The 22,623-nt window shown below is 36.7% G+C and overlaps 1 protein-coding gene across 1 annotated transcript; it reads left to right on the top strand.

Moving 5' to 3' along the window:
• Window positions 1–2,247: 2,247 nt before the first annotated feature.
• Window positions 2,248–9,314, top strand: LOC577366 (lysocardiolipin acyltransferase 1). Its single transcript, XM_003728057.3, has 2 exons — window positions 2,248–2,396; window positions 5,906–9,314. Coding segments are annotated over exons 1-2 (1,131 nt in total). The 5' UTR covers window positions 2,248–2,394; the 3' UTR covers window positions 7,035–9,314.
• Window positions 9,315–22,623: the final 13,309 nt, after the last annotated feature.

The raw sequence follows: 22,623 nt of genomic DNA, 5'->3' as shown, positions 1-22,623 counted from the left end.
GCAATGTTCTGGAATCATCAAAATGATAAGAAATGTGGCCAAGTCTTGGTAAAGTTACAAACACTTGCACAGAAAGATGTATATGGGACTACACGAACACGTGGCGTAAAAAGCCGCCCCCCCCCCCCCCGATTTTTACGATGTAATACATGCATATTCAGAATATGAAGGCATTTGAAGAGCCATGCTTTTCAGGGAACATGTCTTAACTGATGTTCTTCCTCACTTGCATAATTAAGAATGAGTAATGCTCACAAATTATTTTTCACCTCTTCCCAGAACTCAACCTTCTCTTTAAAACACATCTTATTAAACTATTCATTTTACACATTTGATTTGATAGAATTTATCTCAAAAGCAATATGGGTCTGTAAACTAAAGAATACAGATTACCCATCCCTTCGAGGATTTTACAATATGGAAATAAACATGTATAATCAGTTTATAAAAGTGGAAAAAGCCTTAGATATAAACATAGCATATTTTCAAAAGATTTTCCAATATATGGTGGGTTGCGGGCGCGGGCATGCGCCTGTGTAGTATGCACTTGTATTGTGCAGCGGTTTGCCGTGAAACCTGTGAAAAAGTGTATACTAATATCATCGTTTTCCCGAAAAATACTCCAAAAATAACAAGAAAATTGCCACGAAACAGGTAATAAATATAACGCCTTTTAGTTTTAACTCATGATCTTTATTTGGACATTTAATGAATAGGCCTAGAGTAAAGTACCCGGTAATCGGTCAGCTCCGGTTTTCGGCCAATTGGTTGGATACATGGTAAAATCACTTTAAAATACATCGCATAATAGCATAACACATATCCCACACATACCATACCATGCCAGTGTCACTGAAGAACCACATTTGCAATGAAAAATATATCCTAAAATATCACATTTTAGCGATGTAATCGGCGGTCCCGCTACCCAAATCTGAAAAATCGAGTTTCTTACGCGTGTATGTAAGAAATATGGGTACCATAAAATGAGCTTTATTTCAAGTATTTTTCAGATATAGAGCCCGATTTTGTGCTGGTCGCAAGCTCAAAAGTATCTCATCGCATGTATTAAATCAATGCAGCCGCACACCGCGACGCACACACGATATGTCCGTCTAATTCAGATTCCAACTTCCGATCACCGCTGTGCCTGTATTCGGTCAGGCGAGCACCCGGGAGCTCCGGCGTGGGATACCTGCTCCGCCCGCTTGTGCTATACATCAGCGCGGAAACGCACGGCGCGCGCGAGCGCTTCCTATTGACTTTGTACATGCGGCCGTAAACTGAAACGCTCGGCCGATAACCGGCTCCAAAACAGTGAAAATTGAAATGAATATTGTCATGGCAATTCGTGATTTTTTTTTGGGATTCTTTTTTTGTTTAAACAATAATAATATTTGCTTCATGATTTGAACAAGAAATGATAATAAATAGGAAGTAAAGAGTCCAATAAATAGGATTTTGTCTTAAGTGGCCGAAAACCGGGTACTTTACTCTAGACTATTTACTTCATTTTGGGTATGGTAGTCTATCTCCACACCGGAGTTACGGGTCAAATTTTGGATACCTTACTGAACAAGCGCCAGATAAGCAAACTAGTCCAATTCACATGAAATCAAACAGAGCAAATTACCGCCTGACAACCATGACTGTGCAAAAATGACTTGGGGAGTGGGGGGGGGGGGGGGGTAAATTAGGGACACAAATCTTCACATGTGGGACTGCGTTGCCCGCAACGACCAAAGATGCATCTAAATTAAGATGCATCTAAAGATGGAACTAGGTCTAGATCTACTGTAAATACACGACATTAGATGCAAAAATATTAAATGAAAAGAAGAAGAGCTTCTATGATTTAGCTGGGGAAAGGGGAAAAAAGAACATTTATTCCGCATACCTGACTTTACGTCCTTGACTGTCAATGGAATTCCCTTAGCTTTCCGACGATACTTCCGTGTTTACGCCACACTGACTGCACTGCACTAGCACACTATAAACAGCAACTCAATACTTCATTTTTCTTGAACGATCTAACTCACTCGAAATAAGGTAAATTTGTATTTGTAGTTAAAACTTATTTTATTCAAAAAAATAATTTTAAAAAATTTAAATAGCTATAGATCTATATTTAAAAAATAATTTGTATTCAATTTGATTTTTTAATTTTTAAAATCTTTGCTTCTAAAATATAAAAAGTGTGCCTCTCAACCATTTGTTAAATTGACTACAGCCGTGTGCAGGAAATGCTGTACTAGTTCAGGTTGGGGGCAGCTCCTTAGTTATATGTGCGGATCGATCGGAGTCGAATACATCTTCACACTGTAATTCAAATTAAGACTTTAGCTCAAAGGCGGTTTCATGACGAATTTTTAAAGGGTTTTATTGCCTGTGTTTATGTAAGTATGTTGTAATTAACTTCTTCTTCCTCTTCCCCTCATTATCCTTCCTCCGTTGGCTTCGATACCGCTGCAACTGCAGTTGCAGTGCAAGTGCCAATCTACATGTAAAAGTATAGCAACTGTGTAGTGTGTTGTGCAACCGCAAGGGTTCTCTCGGTCATGTCACGGATCACCGAAAATCAGTGTTATTTGGGGTACGCATAGGTCTATGCTGCTTGCACGTTCCCTCTTTTTGAAAACACCACTTTTTTAAGTCCGGTGTGTAAAGTCAATATGGGCAATTTTTTTGGTGTGTTGCGAGCCGGACTTTGCTGCCTGAAAAGTAGTGCTGTAAGTCAGACGCTATGTTTGTGTTCGGTTCGGTTCTGCAGAGTTCAGCAATTTTTCAACTTGGTTCGGTTCGGGGTTCGGTAATATAATAGCAAGCGGCATTAATTTAATAGCCACGGCGGTCGGCACTGGGCGGTCCGGCCGGACGGAAGACTTTTGCCCACTCCCGATCAAAAAGACTGCTTCCGACCAGCACGAATTTCACATTAAAAAACTGCTCTAATCTAATCGTAAATATTTGTGAAGAAAAGTACTACAGTCGTATTTCCGTCTTAAATCGTGTTTTATTTGCAATTTTAAAAGAATCATGTTTTCAATTTGTCAATGAAAGATATTTTTTAAAGATTTTCCGAGACGGTTGTTGTCTAATGTTAGAGTCATGAAAGCTGCCATCTTGAATAGGGACTCAGGCTCGTCGATAGCTGTTTTTTATAGATCTAGATCTAAGTATTTATTTTCAATAGGAAAAATATGAAATCCCTATTTTTCCTGAATAAATAAATACCATACTAATATTTATTTATTTCATTATTTATATTGTAAAATTTCTCTGATATTGTTGAATGGGTTTGAGCTGAACTTGTTTTGATCAGCGCCTACATGTACATGTAGATCACGCACATGTATTGTGCTTAGTTTTTCTTAGGGTTTTGTTAGGGGTGGAGCTTACATGTAGCAGGTAAAATAAAATAAAAATAATATAAATTATATGACATAAATGTACATCAAAGAGTCAAAAGATGTGTGATGTATACATTATTACAGATCAACAAAAGTCAACATGAATTTGTAATTTAGTGACCCTTTAATATTGTTTTTAACAGTTGTTCCAATGAGACTACTTCTGGCTCCACTGACCGCCTCTGTACAGAGAAGATTGACCAATTTCAGTTTATTTTATTCCCCATACTTTAACCAGACAGTAATTCTGTCTACCATAAAACAAGCCTCCGACTTTGGGCTCGGTTTCTGCCTTCCATCCATGTTCCACTAACAAGCTACATGTAGCCTATCCGATATGCGTCGGGCTTTATGGCAAATGTACTGATCGCGTTATGGCGCGGGCGTCAGCCCGAGCGCCTATCATCACTGGTCAACTCATCATTATTCATATTATTTGTATCGTATTTGTGATGAGCGTATTCTCATGCATGATTCATAAGACTAGCCTTATTTAGTGATCGATCACTTTGATTCAACCAATCAAATATCATGTTCTGTTTCCTCATCGCTCATTGGCCTATTTTGGTCCGTGCTACATAAATATTCATGAAAGAGCTTTACAGGGAGTTGGTAGATTTTCTACGAACGAAACAAAGGACATCAAAGAAAATAAAACTTTTTGCATGCACCAGTGATGATAGGCGCTCGGGCTGACGCCCGCGCTGATGTCTGTCTCCCTGACGCGATAAGTATACTTGTAAAGCCCGACGCATATCGGATAGGCTACTAACAGGCCTAAGCCCTAGAGTCTACTTCCCATATTACATTGTTATCTGTAGTTCAGTAGCATTTAAAAACGTTCCAAATCAGACCCTGGGACGCAATCTAAAGGGGCAATATAAACGTAATCCCTCCCTGCAATCGTAAAGTGATGGGACTTCGGACTCAAGTGTAAACACACTACACACTGCTTTGAACGTTCCTTTAATAGTCACCAATATCCAACTTTGAGGATCAAGACTTGGAACAGAACAGATTCAGATTCAAATTAATGATTGCCAAATTCTTAAACTTTCTTAAATTAAAGATTTGTACATGTACTATAGGTCTAGATCTAACGTTGGTTAGGCCTTAATGAGTAACGTTAGATCTTGATCTAGTGTTTACTCTAGCTCTTAGATGATAGTAGACAGAAATAACTAGTATGGGAAATTCTTTGATAAAACTGACATTTTTCAGCATTCCCCATACACAGACGGTAACCCTTGCCACACACACACACACACACACACACACACTGATTTTTGTCGGAATCTGGCAAAAAAATTGCCCTCAGTTCCCTTCTCTTCCGACCTCTTCTGCCCTTCTTCATCTGTCTCCTTTTACTCTTAGTGCTTTTTAAGTTTTGTCCATGCCTATCACCTTTGAATCTGTTATTAATGTTATTGATTATATGCTATGAGTATATTTACTCCAATGTACAAATACATGTACTGTATTGTCTATGTCTAATATCACTTTATGTACTTTAATTATTACTTTTGTTTTGTTTATACATGTATTTAATTGCTTGTAAAAAAAATCCCACGTAACTTAATTTGGATGTATAAGATTGAATTGAAATGAATTAAATTGAGATGAAATTGATGCTAACATATTATGATTATTGTATTTTTAATGAGGATATAGATACATGTACATTGTACATGATAAGGGTCTTCATATCACATGCATCTCTCTCAAAATAAATTTATCTAAAAAAAAAATTCTAAGCTTTGTAAAGTTTTTATGTAGCCAATAAAGATCAAGTTCCAAGCTGAAGAACTTTTACAGTTAGTGTTTCAGAGGGGCGTTTCACAATGATCCTAAGTTGGACTTAACTATGGCAGGCCATTAATGTCACTGGTTGCTCTCACTATTATGATCTTTGAATAATATTTTTCCTTCAATAATGAATTATAAATAAAAAAATGTATATTCTATAGATTTTTGACCATGATTTGTACGCCCCTTGAGACCAATGCCAGCAAATAGTGAGAGCAAACAGTGGCATGGACGGCCGGCAATAGTTCAATCCAACTTAGAGTCATTCTTAGTCTTTGTGAAACACTCCCCTGGCCCACCTGTACATGTACATGCATGGCTCAAAGTTGATAAATCTTTGGTGGCCTTCATTTACCTTTCCGTCTGTTTTTGTATCGAGGTCAATAGTATAAACTGATAATACATGTGCATGTATTGTTTTAACAACTTAACATGATAAAACTTGCATTGTGTTTAGGGCACGAACTGCTTTGAAACAGTGACAGGTCTTATCACAGTGACTAAAGGTTGCCTTTTTTTAAGTTGCTTATAAAATAGTGGAGTGTACTCGTGGCAATAGCATTATATTGATAATAGTCAGATGGGGCTAGGCAAGCAGCCTAGTCATTTTGGAATTGTCCTTTGAATAGTGGATTCACTCTTTACTTTAACTTGGTTCTTAACCTACCCCTTTCATTTTCTTTTACCAGGATGGTTCATTCCAAGGTGAAGGGGTTTGGAACCCTGTTCCTATCATTCTACTCTGCCTTTGTGGTCTCAGTTATCTTGATGGGTCCAATGCTGCCGTTGATGATTCTTGCCCCGCAGATCTACCGTCGAGCCACAGATCGCTGCATTGGCATGTGGATGATGCTCCCTGTGTCTTTACTGGAGGTGTTTTATGGATGTAACTTCAAGACCATCGGTGACAAGCTGGTGCCGAATGAGCGTAGCCTGCTCATCCTGAACCATCGGACCAGGATAGATTGGCTCTTCTTTATCTCCTGCATGATGAGACAAACCAATTCCTCTGACCTCAAGATCATCCTCAAGTCTCAGCTCAAGAATGCACCATGCATTGGCTGGTCAATGCAGGTTGCCTGCTTCATCTTCCTGTCCCGTCAATGGGCCAAAGACCGCATCTGGATGACTACTGTCCTCAAGTACTTCTCAGAGTTGCGCTACAACTTTCAACTCCTCCTGTTTCCCGAAGGCATCAACTTTTGTCGGACAGGCCGAGAGATCAGCGATGCCTACGCCACCAAGAATGACCTTCCCAAGTACAAGTATGTTCTTCATCCTCACACCACTGGTTTCTCTTTCACTTTGGACTACCTGAAGCAGATGAAGAAGATTGACACCGTCTACGATGTGACAGTGGCATACTGTGACGTCATCCCGGAGAAGGGAGAGATCGACTTCTTCAGAGGCAACGTGCCTCAGGAGATGGAGTTCCTGATCCACAAGTATCCCGTCAGTGCTCTCCCCAACAACAAGGAAGACTTGGACAACTGGTGCGTTGAGAAGTGGAAGGAAAAGGAGGCCCGTCTGGAAAAGTTCTACACTGGCGCCAAGACTTTTGAGGGCCAGGAAGATGGTAAACTAGAGAACCTCTCCACCCAGTGTCTCCCAAAGGTATACTTTGTCATCACTTTCTGGGTAACTCTCTTCTTTGGTACCCTCTATGCTATGTTCGTCTCCTCCTTTTTCTTTTGGAGTGTGGCGTTCATTATTACAGCCTATGTCGTAATGGGTAAGTACTTTGGTGGTGCTGATAATCTTGCTATATCTAGCTTTAATTTTACTCAGGATATCACCCACAAAGCCAGGGCCACTTAATGCAAACTCTCGCCAAATAACCATGTAAACTGCAGTCTTACATTACCTAAGATGGATGCCATGAAATCTTAGACGTACATGTGTACATGTAAAGTGTGTCAAGTTGTAGTTCTTTAAAGCTGATGTACAATTTTTGGTAAGCCCTGGGAAGGAGAAAAAAAAAAGTCAGATTTCTTTGATTTTAGATAATAAATAGGAATATACTTTCAATACTAAGCTGCTGCAGAGGTTTTTCCTCCTTGAATGACACATTAAACAAATGAGAGATTCCATCCTAAGGTGTAAAACCTACCAGGATTGTGTGTAGATGCTACCGTCTTCTCACACGCTGGCTCCAATCAAAGCGCTGAGATTGATATGCAAGGAGCCATTGGGGTGGACAGGTCATAGCAAAGGGGAGTCTATAGCCGTTATCTAGTATCTATATTTACTTGGTTGTTAAGGCTTGAAGCATCAGCTTATGAGCCCATCTTGACGATCACAGCACTGGGAGGATGGTGATGCCAATGCTTTTCAAGTTCACACTTAAAGTTGTTGGTGCTTGGACTGTCGATTGGGGTAGCCCATTCCAGTTGTTATCATGGATCAAATACCAAACCATCTTGTACATTATGTCTTTTGAAACAAGGATCATTTATACTCATGTAGGTGTACAATTTCCTTTTTGCTACTGAAACTGTACATGAGCTTTAATATCAAAGCGTAGAAAACAGTCTTCCTTGATACGAGGCTTCTAACTAGAGATTGTAGACTAGAAGATGAAACTTGAAGTAGGATTTCATTCCTGTGACATGTTCTTTCATTGTGAAATCATTCCAAGATGATAGGGCAGCAAGGACATCGAGGAGATGACCAATGACAAATATGCTGAAAAGCAAATCTATTTTTGTAAGAGAAAATTACACTAATATTCACTTTTACACAGGTACATGTCATGTACAATGTACATGTAGCTGTGTACTATTTAACCTCTACATTTTGTACAAAGAATCTTAAATTGCACTTTCAGAATTTGGAAAATTTGTAGCCACTTTTCTGCTGGAGGCTAATACATGTAAATGAAGAATTTCTGGAAGTAAAGTTGAAATGAATGCTTGATATACCATTGGATGTTATAAAGATAATATATATATAATGGCTGTAAAGTACAGGTGTACAATTTGATATTTTATTTTTTACTATGAAGAATTATTAGTCCAAAAAGTTTAGGACATGAATACATACGTGTACATGTACAATGTACGTGTACACTGTATAACCAATGAAAACAAAAAACAAATTGGTGGAAAATTTATCCTATCGGAAAGCTATCAAGTTGGATTTCCTTTTCATTGTTCAGGACACTCTTATTTTTGGCCTGAAAAATTTCAATATGGTTATGAAAAATGTAGTACCTTATATTTACATGTTGTATGATTAGATGGCTGAAATGCATCACATTATTGTTGCAATTCATAGGATGCTGTTGCCTATGATGATTATGATGACATTTTATTGTCTGATTCATTCTGTAGATATGACTATTCTGTCCATGTTTATGCAATATATATAATTATGCAATAAATATAATTTTAAGATGTTATAGGATCAAAGAGAATACATTCATAGATATACTGCCAAATTTATGATTTAGATATTACACCTTACACATTTTATTTTTTTAATTTTTCAGCAGAAAATTGTTTTGAGGTCTTGAAAAGGTTTAGATTGCAGCTTTAGCTCAATTTCACAACTTTTGGAGCAATATTGCACTTGAGATATGATAATTGCTCTTGTTATTTTATTTTGAGGTCTTGAATAAGTTCACACTTGCAGTGCAGTTATTTTACCAATTCGGAGCAACATTGGACTGTAGATTGATAACTGTTCATGATTTATAACTCCATTTAGAATTTTGTGTTTTGGTGTAATAAATATCTACAGTAGATTGGAGTTTTTGAACGGGAATCTCCCAGAAAACTGACTGTCTACAAAGACCGACAGCAGTCTCATAAAACCCCAAGAACACATCAGTAGGCCCACAAGTCAGACATGTTGGTATCATGGGCCACCAGCCTCATTTAAGTTTTCAGAAGGCCTGTGGGACCGACATCGTCATCTTTGTAGGCTGTCGGTCTCATGGGCTTTTGGTCTCTGGGTCCTAGCTGTTTGAACAGAAGTAATATCAGGAGTGAAACCTCTGAAGAAGTGACCTTACCATGTATATAGTGAAGTTTGAAAGGTCGGGGAACCTTTGGGGTTTGAAGTAGCTAGTTTGGAGGGTTTGACCCCTTCTTTATAGTAGTGTAAGTTAAATGTTGAACACTGTAATTGAGAGTAAAAAATGGGTATAGCGGGTGTTTCACAAAGATCCTAAGTGGGACTTAACAATTATGAAAAGCTGTTAGTATCTTTGAATATATTTTTGTAAAAGTTATTATAAAAGGCATAAAATGTTGATTTAAATCATTCATATTTTCTATTATCAAGGAGATTTCATGTTCTTGATGTGGAATATATGAAAAGTCTAAAACTTTTGCTTTTCATTATATTTTCTTTTTAGGCTACTAATGGCTCTCCATAATGTTTAAGTCCAACTTAGAGTTAAGTTTAACTTGGGATCTTTGTGAAACACCCCTCTGGTGTCATGCCTCATAGTCAAGTGGATATATCACCAGACTGTGGGTCACATCATTCACGGTTCAAGTCCCTCCATGGCACTAATGTCATTTGGCAAGACATAAATCTACATTTGCCACTCTCCACCCAGGTGATGTAAACGGGTACCCGGTAGGAATTTATCCCTGAAATGCTCTGAGCACCTTAGGGTAGGTGGTCAAAAGCCAGGGTAATACTACTACCGGTACTTTGTAGACCTGTGCCTTGAGAATTCCCTCCTGTACATGTAGCTATTATTATTATCATAATATGTTTCCCATGCACCTGATACATGTAAATGTTATTCCTATGGAATATATTATCTGCCCAGTTTTTCTGATATGTAACATGTTCAAACCACCATTTGATAAGTGTACCGTATTTCTGACAACTGTTAAAAAACTTGCTGGTACAGAAAGGGTGCAAAATAAGCTTGTCATATCGCAAAATTTATTCATCAGTAATGGTGCATTGTTTCAACAGACTTCATGTTTTCTGAGGATGTTTTTTTTTTTAAAGTGCTGTATAAACTTGCATATTATGAGTGGAGAGGTTCTACAAGGTTTGTGGCGCCACAAATAATTCAATTTTCTCTGTATGATTGATGTTTTGATATATGAGTGTTGTTCTGATTTTTTTAATTTGAAGTGTTGCATTTTTTCCACGTCTAGTCACAAATCACAATCAATGTCACAATGAGGTAATACATGTAACTGTAATTAATTTTTCTAGCTATTTCTGTGAATCAAAATTTTATATATAAATGCATTTTCATGTACAGAACAATTTTCAAATTGTGTGTAAACTATATTAAAGTAAGTGCTTCCTTATCACATATAGCCTTTATTAGACTATGGTAATGCATTTATCAATGGCAGTCATATAACCCCCTCAAAATAGTTTGGAAACTCAAGTTCGATCAATCATGTTATAGTCATCACTTTGATTGTTGTCATTAGAAAGTGATACCTTATTTGTTATGATTTTGGAGCCATTGAGTTAGCAGTACATCAGAATAAGGGGCAGCCAGGTCAAAAGAGAAAAGCTGCACAATGAACTGGTAAGCTTAAAGCACTGGTGTTGATGTGCAGAGCAGTCCCTTTTTCTTTGACATACCTGTAAGAGTGTGTGAATTTTGTAAATGGCACGGGCGCTTTTGTTCCCAACTGATGATCCGTGATGCAAAATTCTTAAGTCAGGCAAGATTCCCTACTGTTTGGTGATCAACTTTTTGAAGCATCATGCCTAGGTTGACAACTGTTGAGAAGGGAAGGACAATGGGGCTATTTGAATGCGCAGTTCGAACAAGAGCAGTGTAACTCTTCACTTTTTACTTTGTCCTTCATTTTGATCTACTGTACATTCCATGACTTAAAATAATGACTAATGGGGTGTCATTTTAAATAGGGTTGAACCCACTTCTTAATGATACTGAATATAGCGATGATAATGCCATGACAAGAGAGGTATAATCGATCATACTTGAGTTTCCAAACCCTTTTTTGCGGGGTCAATATAAACCTACATGCATTATGGACTTAACAGGTGAGAAATTTAGCGGAAAATGAGTCAAATGTATCATGCATTTTATTATGGCATGCTCTGGTATGGATGTAAATGTATATTCATATTTCTATGCCTGTATGTATTCTTACAATGATAGAAACATGTTATTAATAGTGCATTGTCTAATTTGAGGGCAATCAAATGATTGGTCCAAAGAGAATGATGTCATGTGACTGAGATTTATGTCATGTGACTGAGATTGATGTCATGTGACTGAGATTGATGTCATGTGACTGAGATTTGGCAAACATTTCATTGACCATTTATTACAATAGCTGGCACATTTGAGTAGAAATCTGCATTTATCAGGATAAAGATATATAATAATTGAAACAATTGCAATAAAAATCCTCAAGAGTTCTCTTCTTCACTAGGAATAGTTTGAAGTTTATTTCAAATTATTTTCTTCAGATTATCTGAAGAAATAAAATTGAAACCGGTCATAGTGAAGAAGAGAACTCTTGAGGACTTTTATTTCAATTGATTTAATTTGTATTTGTATATTGCCTTGGCGGAGGATTATCAACATTAGATTATTTTTTCTATATACATATATAATATATATATATATACATGAATAATATATATATATATATATTCACTAAATGAGAAGGCCCCATATTCTTGTTTTAAGAAATGGCTGTTTGCCTCACTGCAAAAGGGTCACTATATATAGCTATTTGTTGGCTAAGGGTCTTTTGCCATTTTCATGCTGAGGCAACCTAAACAAGTCATGGTAGTCCGTCAAGAATTAGAAGGAAAGAACTGTTCGCTAATTAATACAAGTTAAAGCCCTTCTGGCATTCATAATACCATTTGAAATGTTAGCTCCCGAATCAAATTGTATCAATTGAAAGGTATTATGGAGTCATAGATAATTACGTTACATTTACTCAAAATTGAGCATTTTATGAAACTGTGATCTTTTAGAACAACAATGAGCTGTGAACATGTAGTCTTATCAATGTACCTTTTAATATGTCCATGTATTTATGTCATAAACTGGACTTATAGACCGATTTACTGATATATTAACATGTATGGATGTTTCTTGACTTGTTACTTCTACTACTTCTAAGTACTAATAATAATGACTACCGGTATTTGTAAAGCGCCATATCCATTTTGCAGAAATGCTCAAGGCAGGTGCTGAGAGTATACATGAAAAAAAGTAAACTATAATTAGATGCAAATTGCAATACAGAGCACATGAACAATACAATTAAGAGTACATCGAAGAAATAAGTTGACACAAATATAGTCTAAGGAAATATACGTGAATGATGACAAAGACTAAATGTAGAAATACATAATTAATCAAAAGAGGTTTTGACTTACAGTAAATGAGTTAACGGTTGCTATTTCCTTAAGAGGCTGTGGTAATTGACTCTATAGAACTGAGCCAGCATGTGTAAAAAATTGATCTCCCCATGATTTTATTAATGAATTAGCTACAGTTCTCGCAATCCAGTCTCCATACCTTACTTGTTGCTATGTTGGGTAAGTCTCGGACTAGCTTTCAGGTTGTCAAGAAAATCTTTTTGAAAAGTATGCATGTATTTTGATCATGTTAGTGAAAAGTGATCTATTGATTGTGAGAAGCTACATGGTTATCTCTTGAACAGTGTTAATTCTTCAGTCTTACTTAGCTGATAATACTAAGAACCTATGGTGAAGTACATTATATAGTCAGTGGAACAAATAATCCCAATGGCATGTCTTCCGCACAGTTCGGTTTTGCTTTATAAAGAAAACATTCCTGTGTGTCCAAAGCCTCCGTTTTCTTTCGTACTAACATTCTTTGAAGCTCGATTCTTTTGAATTGGTACTGTCAACTGATTTGTAGCCGTAATGCAGGTAAATGTAAGAAGAAGTTTGAAATCAAAATACTTGTGAAAGTAAACCACATTCCAATTCTTTTTAGTATAGTATAGTTATGAGTGATATTCCTTTGAAGGTGGTCTCATAATTGATAACTACATTCCATCTGAAGAATATACATCTGACTTGTCTCGTCTCACTTTGATAAGTGTAGACAATGATTGTATTGCAGCTTATATTCTGTTCTAAAGAATGCTGCAATTTTATGATGATGATTTTCTTGATCTGATGTGTAATTCATTACAAGAGACGAAGGTTCTAATGATATGTGCTGCTATGGTATTTTTTTACAATTATTCTAATGACGGATAATTACAAAACAAATTGTGCTCACGCTTTTATTTGTTTGCAGTGTTATTATTATTATTATTATTATTATTATTATTATTTGTTTTGGAGTTGTTTTGTAATCAAGTTATAATATCAGGGATTTGCATGGGATGAATAAATTTAGTTATCTGTACATATCTATCATTATATGTGTTACTGTGTTAGTGGTGGTTATTTTACCTGGCTGCTAAGTGTTAGTAAGCAATCAGAGGTCCGACGGCTTTAGGTCCTGATACCTGTTCTTCTTTCCACCCACCGATCTGTCTATCCGTCTATCAGAGTACCTCACTAATTGTCTGTGCTACTATCCATCTATCTATCCATGTAACCGTCCATCGTATCCATCTATCTAGGAATCAGTATCTATCTATAAAGACAAAGAAATAAATTTTAAAAATAAAAATCAGATATCTATCTCTCTATTTACCCGTCTGTTATATCCATCTGTATATATATATATATATATATATATATATATATATATATATATATATATATATATATATAGACAAAGATTTTTTTTAAAAGAATTAACCAGATATTTTAGCCAGTGGTAACAGATTTAAAATCCAAAGTTTTTAAATAGATTTATTCATTCAAATCCAAGCTTTTAAAAACTTAAGACTCGTGCCTAGCTAGCTATGCCTTTCAGTTTATCATGTTATTTTTTTGACCATGGAATATATGTATAGAAAGGCCAACAAGATTCGTTTTATTGATACAATGTGGTGACATCAGCTGAGAGACATATAACCTACACTTTCCCTCTACAACTGTCTGTACTTAAAAGTGTTGTAAATGTTATAATCTGATAAAAAGGTAGATGGGCTTTCAGAATCAATCCATGATTATTTTTGTTTTCGACTTGATTATTCAGGGTTTCTGATGAAAAGGTGGAATAATGTAAATAAACACTATTTTGTTGCAATTTTATATATGTTTTGCAGTTGCATAAATTCACTTAATGGTATATATATTGGCAGATTTTTCTTGCATTTCTTAGAATTGAAATTGAATAAAATAAACAAATGAATAAACACTTGCATCACCATGCGTCTTATTTTGTTCAAACCTTCCTTGTTTATTTTGTTTGTTTTTTGCTTGTGTTGTTGTTGTTGTTAATTGTTTGTGTGTCATGTATAAACTTATTTATTATTATTACTTAGTACGATTCCATTGTTTCTCTCAAGAGCAAAATTCTAGAAGTCATTTCTTTTTTCTCCTGGATGTCATTTGTTCTTCGGGAAGTAAACCCTGATATTAAGTTGGTTCTAATGGAAGCAACAAAAAATGAAAGGAGCATGTCAGTGAAAATTAAGAGAGTTATGAATTTTTGAAGTTGCGATCAATCAAACACAAATTTTCGCACGAGTTTTACAACTTTTTATAAGCTTTAGTTCAACACTGCATCCTGGGTAGCGTTTCTCGAAACCGTCATAACTACAAGTTCACCGACATCCCATTGAAACGCGTGTTAAACTTAATACACGCGTGTCAATGGGATGTCGGTGAACTTGTACTTATGACGGTTTCGAGAAACGCTGCCCAGGTTCTTTTCTACCAAGAGCTTAGATGTATAGTTCATTGAATCTGGGTATCCCTAGCTCTACTCGGGGAATTACCCCAGTTCCGATTTTGTGGGAGAACAAAGACAGAGGAATACCTAGATGGAGGAATACCTAGCGTCTGACATGATTTATTCATGGAATTCTACCAGATTTGGGTTGCGGATCAGTTTGTTGGGATGATGTGGGTTCTAGATGCTCAGGCAGGGTAAAGATGGTGATGATGTTAATTGCATTCAAAATTCATTTGTTGCGGAGGAAAAGAGATGGATCTGCGAGAAGAAGCATAGGCTTGCAATATGCATGAGAGCTCAGCTGGTATACATCTGCTTTTTCTTTCTCTCTCCCTCTCTCTCGCTCTTTCCCTCTCTCTCCCTCTCCGTCCCTCTATCTCTCTATCCCCCTCTCCCTCTATCTCTCTCTCTCTCTCTCTCTCTCACTCCCTCCCACTTCTCGCTAAATCCCTCTCCCCTTCTCTATTTATAATTTCCTCCCTCTCTCGCTTTCTCCCTTTCTTTCTTTCTCTTTTCTCTCTCTCTCTCTCTCTCTCTCTCTCTCTCTCTCTCTCTCTCCTTTTCTACCTCTTTCTCTTCTTCCCTCTCTTCTCTCTCCCCACCACCCCTCTCTGTATCTTACTCCATCAAACTTGCTCATCCTTATTCCGTTCCATCTCTGTTTTACACACATACACTCTAATTTTCTCCCTTCAGAATAAATATGTATCTACCCCCCCCCCCCCCCCCCCCCCTCACCTTCCGTCCCCATTTTCATGTGTGTTTTTAGCATGGACCATGCTTGCTTACCTCACGTGCTTACCTATCTCATCCCTGTCAATGGCTGAGATGACTTCATTGTTTATTAATTGTATCATGTGTGAGGTCTTGCCATCTGCGCATTAGGCACGTATACTTATTAGGCGCATGCTTCATGAAATTCTTATAACAACAATTAATAGGCCATTTTCTTAATGATACCGAATATAATGCATAATTTGTGAAGCGCCTCGATACGAATTATTTCATTCACATTTTATGAATAAATGTATCTCAATAGTCAGAACTCAAATCGCATATTAAAAATTGATTGTTGCTAGGTAGGACAAACACTGTGGCTTGCCCTACCTCATAGCACGTTCTGACTATCGAAATATAATTATTATTTCTATCAGGTGAAAGAAATATTTTGTATCGAGGCACTTTATGTATAATTTGGTTACATTACGAAAATGGCCTATTAGTTCTATCGTCTGAGATGTTGAAAGGTATGTTTTTTGTTGAATTAAAACGCCTATGCAATCAAGGAAAATAAAATACCATGTTAACACAAAAATAAAGTCAATGTTGTAGCCATGCAAATATTTGTATATTATGTTCCTTTCCCCTAATAATAGAAACTCTGTATACAATATTATTCTTAATCATAGACAATTTGAAATGCAGTCTTGGGCTATGTCATCTTCTGCGTTTAGACTTAAATACCGACTTCAAAAAGTTCATTTAAAGAGAAGGTTGAGTTCTGGGAAGAGGTGAACAATAATTTGTGAATATTACTCATTCTTATTATGCAAGTATGGAAGAGCATCAGTTAAGACATGTTCCCTGAAAAGCATGGCTCTTCAAATGCCTTCATATTCTAAATATGCATGTAACATCGTAAAAACCGGGGGCCGGCTTTTTACACCACGTGTTCGTGTAGTCCCATATACATCTTTCTGTGCAAGTGTTTGTAATTTTACCAAGACTTGGCCAAATTTCCTATCATTTTTGATGATTCCAGAACCTTGCAATACACACAAATTCTTGTATGCTAGATGATCAACCTTTTCTGGTCGATTCCACACCGTTTCTTTCACAATGCAATCGCATGACCAGGCCAGAACTCAACTTCATCTTTAACATATTAACCACAATATTCAAAGCTTTACAAAGATCTAACATAAATAATGTGTAATGAATGATAATGATGAAGGTATTGCGTTGTAGAAGCTGTGGTTTAACAATTTTTTTTCCCTCTTTGCCTCTTAGAGGTGTTTATTCAATATTCAAACAGTAACATAATTTTGCTGACAATTTAGCAAATCAATGGAACATCAATAATACACAAGTTATTTATTCAAATATAACCAAGCAAATTCGCAGGAAATTTCATATTTTGTACTTTCAAATGTTCGTTTATTTCTATTCTGTTAGTCATTTCTCTCTTAAATAAGTAAATCCAACTCAAATCTCTATTATCATACCCATACTTATTATGAAAAATAATCATTTTATAAATCGACCAAAAAGCAATCTTCATTATCAAATCGATTTCGGTTTGCAAATTCATTTTGAGTAATAAAACAATATCTATCTCTATTCTAAGATTGAAAGCACGTAAAACTAAGTCCTTTAAATATTCAAAGAAGGTTTCATTTGCCTTACATGAAATGAAAGCATGAAGCACATCTTCAGTCTTTTTTGCATTTTGTGGTTTAACAATGAAGTGATTAAACCATGCGGAAGGAAACGCGGGAAAATTGTGAAAACAAAACTAATGATGATGATCTACTATTTCGAGGCCTACAAAAATTCAAATTAGAGCCCATAATTGATAATACGAAGCATGTAGTTACATGTAGTACTATAAGTGTATTATTATTCAAAGACAGTAATCAAATCCTGTTTATATTTTGTTCATTGTGATTGTTCTTTCTTCTTGATCAATACAAACTTTTTTTTTAAGTTATCCGATTTCCAAACATCTGTATCAATATTTATGTGTTATTTCAATTTACAAAATGAGGAACGGCATGCATGACTTGTTTCCATTCAAAAACAGATTTTGTGAATAGGAAAAAAAAGTATGGTTTTTAATGACGTGATTAACATAATTGGTATAGAATCCTGCTCATTAAAAAAAATTGGTGATTATCATATGAGGAGATAATTTCAGAGGCTCAATTCGTGATGTAACAAAGGAACAATTCCATCCGCAAATATGTATTTGTGTATTTTGTGTAGGAAACGTTGTCACTGTGACAGAATTTGTTTTACAAAAAAAATATATATACATAATTCATTTTGCTATTGACTGACATTAATCAAAGATACAAAATAAGGGAAATATACACTTGATTTCATGGTTTAGAATTCCAGACAAAGTATAAAAAATGTCAGGATATACGTGCATAGAATAACGCATTTTCTCTTGGAAAAGGGAGGGGTGGACGTTTGTCCGGATGTTTAAAATATTAATGACGTCACATTTACTCAAAGCTTATTTACTCATTTTACTCATTTTGTGAATGCGTGGCCTTTCAGGACAGTAGTAAGATATTCATTTACAATGAATAACATCAGATTTGGCATGTATATAATACCGGAGTGCGTTATACAGTGCGTCCCAGAAAAAACGAAAGCGAGATTTATCGATGTTTTATCATAACTTAATCACAATTATAATTAATAAATGACACATATTTGTAAAGTTTGGATCCTCTTCTTTCATCTGATGCAACTCAAATATTTCACGCATCATACGCATGAGTGATTAAAAACAATTTGAAGAAAGCGTACCAAAACAATCATTTGGCGAACAATATCTGAATTTCAAAGAGAAAATCACATTTCCAGAAAGTTTTCTGCGCTTTCATAATAACACCTCAATCAGGAAAAATAATAAGGACAAATATGTGTCATTAATTAGTTATAATTGTGATTAAGTTATGATAAAACATCGATAATTCTCGGTTCGTTTTTCTGGGACGCCCTGTACATCACAATGGACTAGCAAATTCTCCGATTGATCTACGCTAGTAACTTCTTGGAAAACTCTGAGGACTGCAGGAGAGAAGCATGTCATTTCTAACTTTACCCAGGGGGAAACAAGGTTGACGTAACTCAATATCCTAATGTCAAGCAATGATTACTAAATTACAAGCTTCTGGATATAAACCCGTACGTGTACAATCATAGTGAGGAAAGTTCAAAAGTGATCATTCTAAAGCCAATGCTTCCACACAATCACATAAGCGTAGCATGTTTCTCCATGAGAGGCGGGGAGGGAGGGGGCAGGGGCGTACGCAGGAATTTGTCGAGGTTTTTTTTTAAATTTGAAAAACGACTCAGCCAGCCGCTGGATAAGCGGGGGGGGGGGGGGGGGGTGAGAGCACATTTTTTTTGTCCAGAATATTTGAAATTTTGGCCGACCGTTATTTCGTTCAGCTGGGGGGAGGGGGGAGGGGGTAAGGTTATTTTACCCCCCCCCCCCCTCCCGCGTACGCGCCTGGAGGGGGTGTAGTATATGTGAATGTGCCAATTGATCTAACATGGGTAATAGCCTAATTATTTGCCGACAGATTGTTGGATATGCTGACAAATTCTTTTTTTTTTTCTTCAAGAAGTTATAATATAGGCCTATAAAATGAACTGAAGCAAACTCGCAAGATCAAAATCCATTAACTTTCGCCCGTGCTTTGTCATGTTAGTGTGAAAGTTATTATCAATTTCGTTTGTATAACCTTTAACCTCTTCAAGTTTTGTTCCTTCCTGTGTTTTGATGGAAAATGTATCATGTTTATCCTGCGTAAAGCAATGTGATTCGTTTCATGTGCACATGCCCAAACATGTCACATTCAATGAATGGATATGTGGGGGTGGGGGGGGGGGGGGTAAAACTAGAAATCCCCTCCATGGACAGAATTCATAAACCGGAGCAATTTCTGTTTTCACTGTTTACATCCTTGTTGTTATGAGATGAGTGACAATCTTGCTTAGATCCCCCATATCGGCATACGGGACTCAACCACAGACCAAAGCGAAGAACTCTATACTCACTCGCTTCAGATAATCCACACAGTCAAGCTGTAGAAATGCAGAAGAAAAAAAAACAACATAAAACCGTGTTTACACTATCTTCAGCTCAGGGAAAACTCATCTAAACAGGACTGAATCAAATGTGTCCAGTTATTGAATTCAATGTATTTATTAATATCTACCCCCCCCCCCCCACACACACACACACACTACTAGCACACGTTCGACGATTTTAATCCCAAATTATGAATCAAATATTCACTTTTAATCGGTTAATATTTTCTAAGAGAAACTTATGACTCAGTTCACATTTATTACTCAGTTCACATTTATTACTCAGTTCACATTTATTACAAGAGTCACCTCTCTGCAAGGTGCAAACTTTTTTTTACAAAAATATAAATACATCTCGTGACACACCACTCATGATATACACACACATGCACACAGGATAGCCCCTCCACAACTATTGAAGGCTAAAACACACAACCTTGCCAAACGAGGAGAAAAGGGAAATATGGATTGGGGGGGGGGGCAATGACAAGATAGCTATAACCCCAACATCCCACCAGACCCTCTTCGTGTTTTATCGACTTAATCAGACAAGTGCCCCCTCCTCCCCACAAAAAAAGAGAAAAAAGGAGAGGGGGTTGCACCTAGGCTTTGCTCGTTAGGATTGCGTTTACTGTTCTGTTTGGTTGTAAATCATAGTTACTGTAGCTCTCGAGAGTCTATTAATAGTCTGGCATGTGTTAGGAAGTGACAGGGATTTTCATTTTCATTTTTGTTGGAGGGGGGGGGGGATTTTGTGATTAAATCCACAGAAGGGGCCCACTGAAGGGACTCAATATTTTGAATTGGAATACGATGGAATATCTTTCCAGATCGTGGTCCAGAGTTTGTTGGGTAAATTTCTACACATGTGGTGGCTTGAACCTCCATTTTGTACAAAACAAAACCCCATTCTCTCTCTCTCTCTCTCTCTCTCTCTCTCTCTCTCTCTCTCTCTCTCTCTCCCCCTCTCTCTATCTCTAACTCTCTCTCTCTCTCTATCTGTCTCTGTCTGTCTGTCTATCCATCTATCTTTCTCTTTCGCTCTCTCTCTTTCTCTGTCCCTGTCCCTGTCCTGTCTGTCTATCTCTCTGTCTCTTTCTCTTCTCTCTTCTCTCTCTCTCTCTCTCTCTCTCTCTCGCCCTCTCCCTAGCCCTGTTCATATATGCAAATACCGCAATATAGCCAATTTGCATCGACAAGCGATTTTCTAAAACCACCTCAATCCTCCCTGGCTGTTTACTTGCCATTTACCTGGGGGGTAGGGGCACTTGTCTCTATGACCCCCCCCCCCCCCCTTCCCAGAACTACGCAATTTTTACATTAAATAATTCATATCATTTTCTAGTCCCTTTCATTTCAGGCCAAGGATTTTGCCAGGATCCCCTCTTCTCAAACACAAGAAGCAAACTATACGAGATTTCACTTTCAATCTCCGGTATGCATTATTAATATCTGATCTCTGCTCAGAGACAGACAGGCGCACTCTCCTCGGGTTTACGACTTTTGACTCGTTTGTTGTGATTAGTAATTTTGTTTTAGTATCTCTCGTCTCCTGTAACTGAATAATTAATGATTTTATAAGGATCAGATACTGTAGTTTATGACACCGTCTTCGATGAGACCCTGCTTAATGTTCAGAAACAAATCAAAGCAACACCAAAAAAGTACATTTTGTATAAATAGCTTCTAAGGCTAATTCAATTTAAACATGTAAATTTTCACTGTTTCTGAATTTTGAAACTTGCTTTATAGCAAGTGGACTAAAGTGATACAAATCATTTGTTTTGCCATGCATTGCATCAGTATACTCAAATAGCACAATATATGTGAATAAATATACCTTGGCCAGCTATAATTATGTAGCATGGCGGCCAGAAACTCGTTATTTTTTGTTAATAGGCCTTAAATAAATGTACTAATCCAAGCATGAAAGTTCATAACTTATTTGACTTTGGTAGAGAAGTAATTTTTCTTTAATTGTCTATATATTTTATTATGTTTTGTCATAATAAACTTTTGAGCAATGAAAATAGTCCATATTGTTTGTGCTGGTCGTCCTGGAAATAAGTGACTGCACCCTGAGTTCAAGCCACTGAGAGAGAAAGAGATCGTCTACCTCCTTTCAGCCAATTCGGGAAATATTTATGTTGTTAGAACATGTTAAAGGCATCGTTTAACAATGTTATCTCTGATATGTATGGCCCTACGTGTTATCTGATATGTATGGCCCTACGTGACACCGATAACACGCCCTACGTGTTATCGGTGTCTGTGATAAGCTTTATAATTATCGGGATAATTAAATATGATTGCAGCATGAGCTAAATCCAGGATTTTGTTTCGAATCTGAGACAAAGATACTCAATTCCTTTAAGATATTTATTCTGTATTCATTACTATCATTATAATGTTGACTGTTTAATTTGTGTTGATTGTTTTGTTTTTGTTTTGTTATGTTCCTTCGTGAGATGAGAATCAATCGAACCTTGTTAATATGAACCACGCTTGAACCCTCTTCCAGCAGCCCTCTTCACCATAGATTATCATGCCCCTACTATGTATTTTCCATTATGGGCAGATGTTGAGTGTTTCTTTTAACCAATGTACAGGATTGTTAGTTTACCTGTTTAACAAAAGCACAATCAGTTAAATACTTGCGCCGCAAATACCCATATCCCCTCGAGAAACCGGATGGTCTTGCGTGTTGTGATCGATACCAGATATTGATCATCCCTTCTATCTATTCTTCTCATTCTGCAATAG

This window comes from Strongylocentrotus purpuratus, unplaced genomic scaffold, assembly GCF_000002235.5.
Source record: "Strongylocentrotus purpuratus isolate Spur 01 unplaced genomic scaffold, Spur_5.0 spur5_scaffold_11, whole genome shotgun sequence".
Classification (NCBI taxonomy): domain Eukaryota; kingdom Metazoa; phylum Echinodermata; class Echinoidea; order Camarodonta; family Strongylocentrotidae; genus Strongylocentrotus; species Strongylocentrotus purpuratus.
Note: the sequence above shows the minus strand (reverse complement) of the source record. Positions and strands in the feature narration are given on the sequence as shown.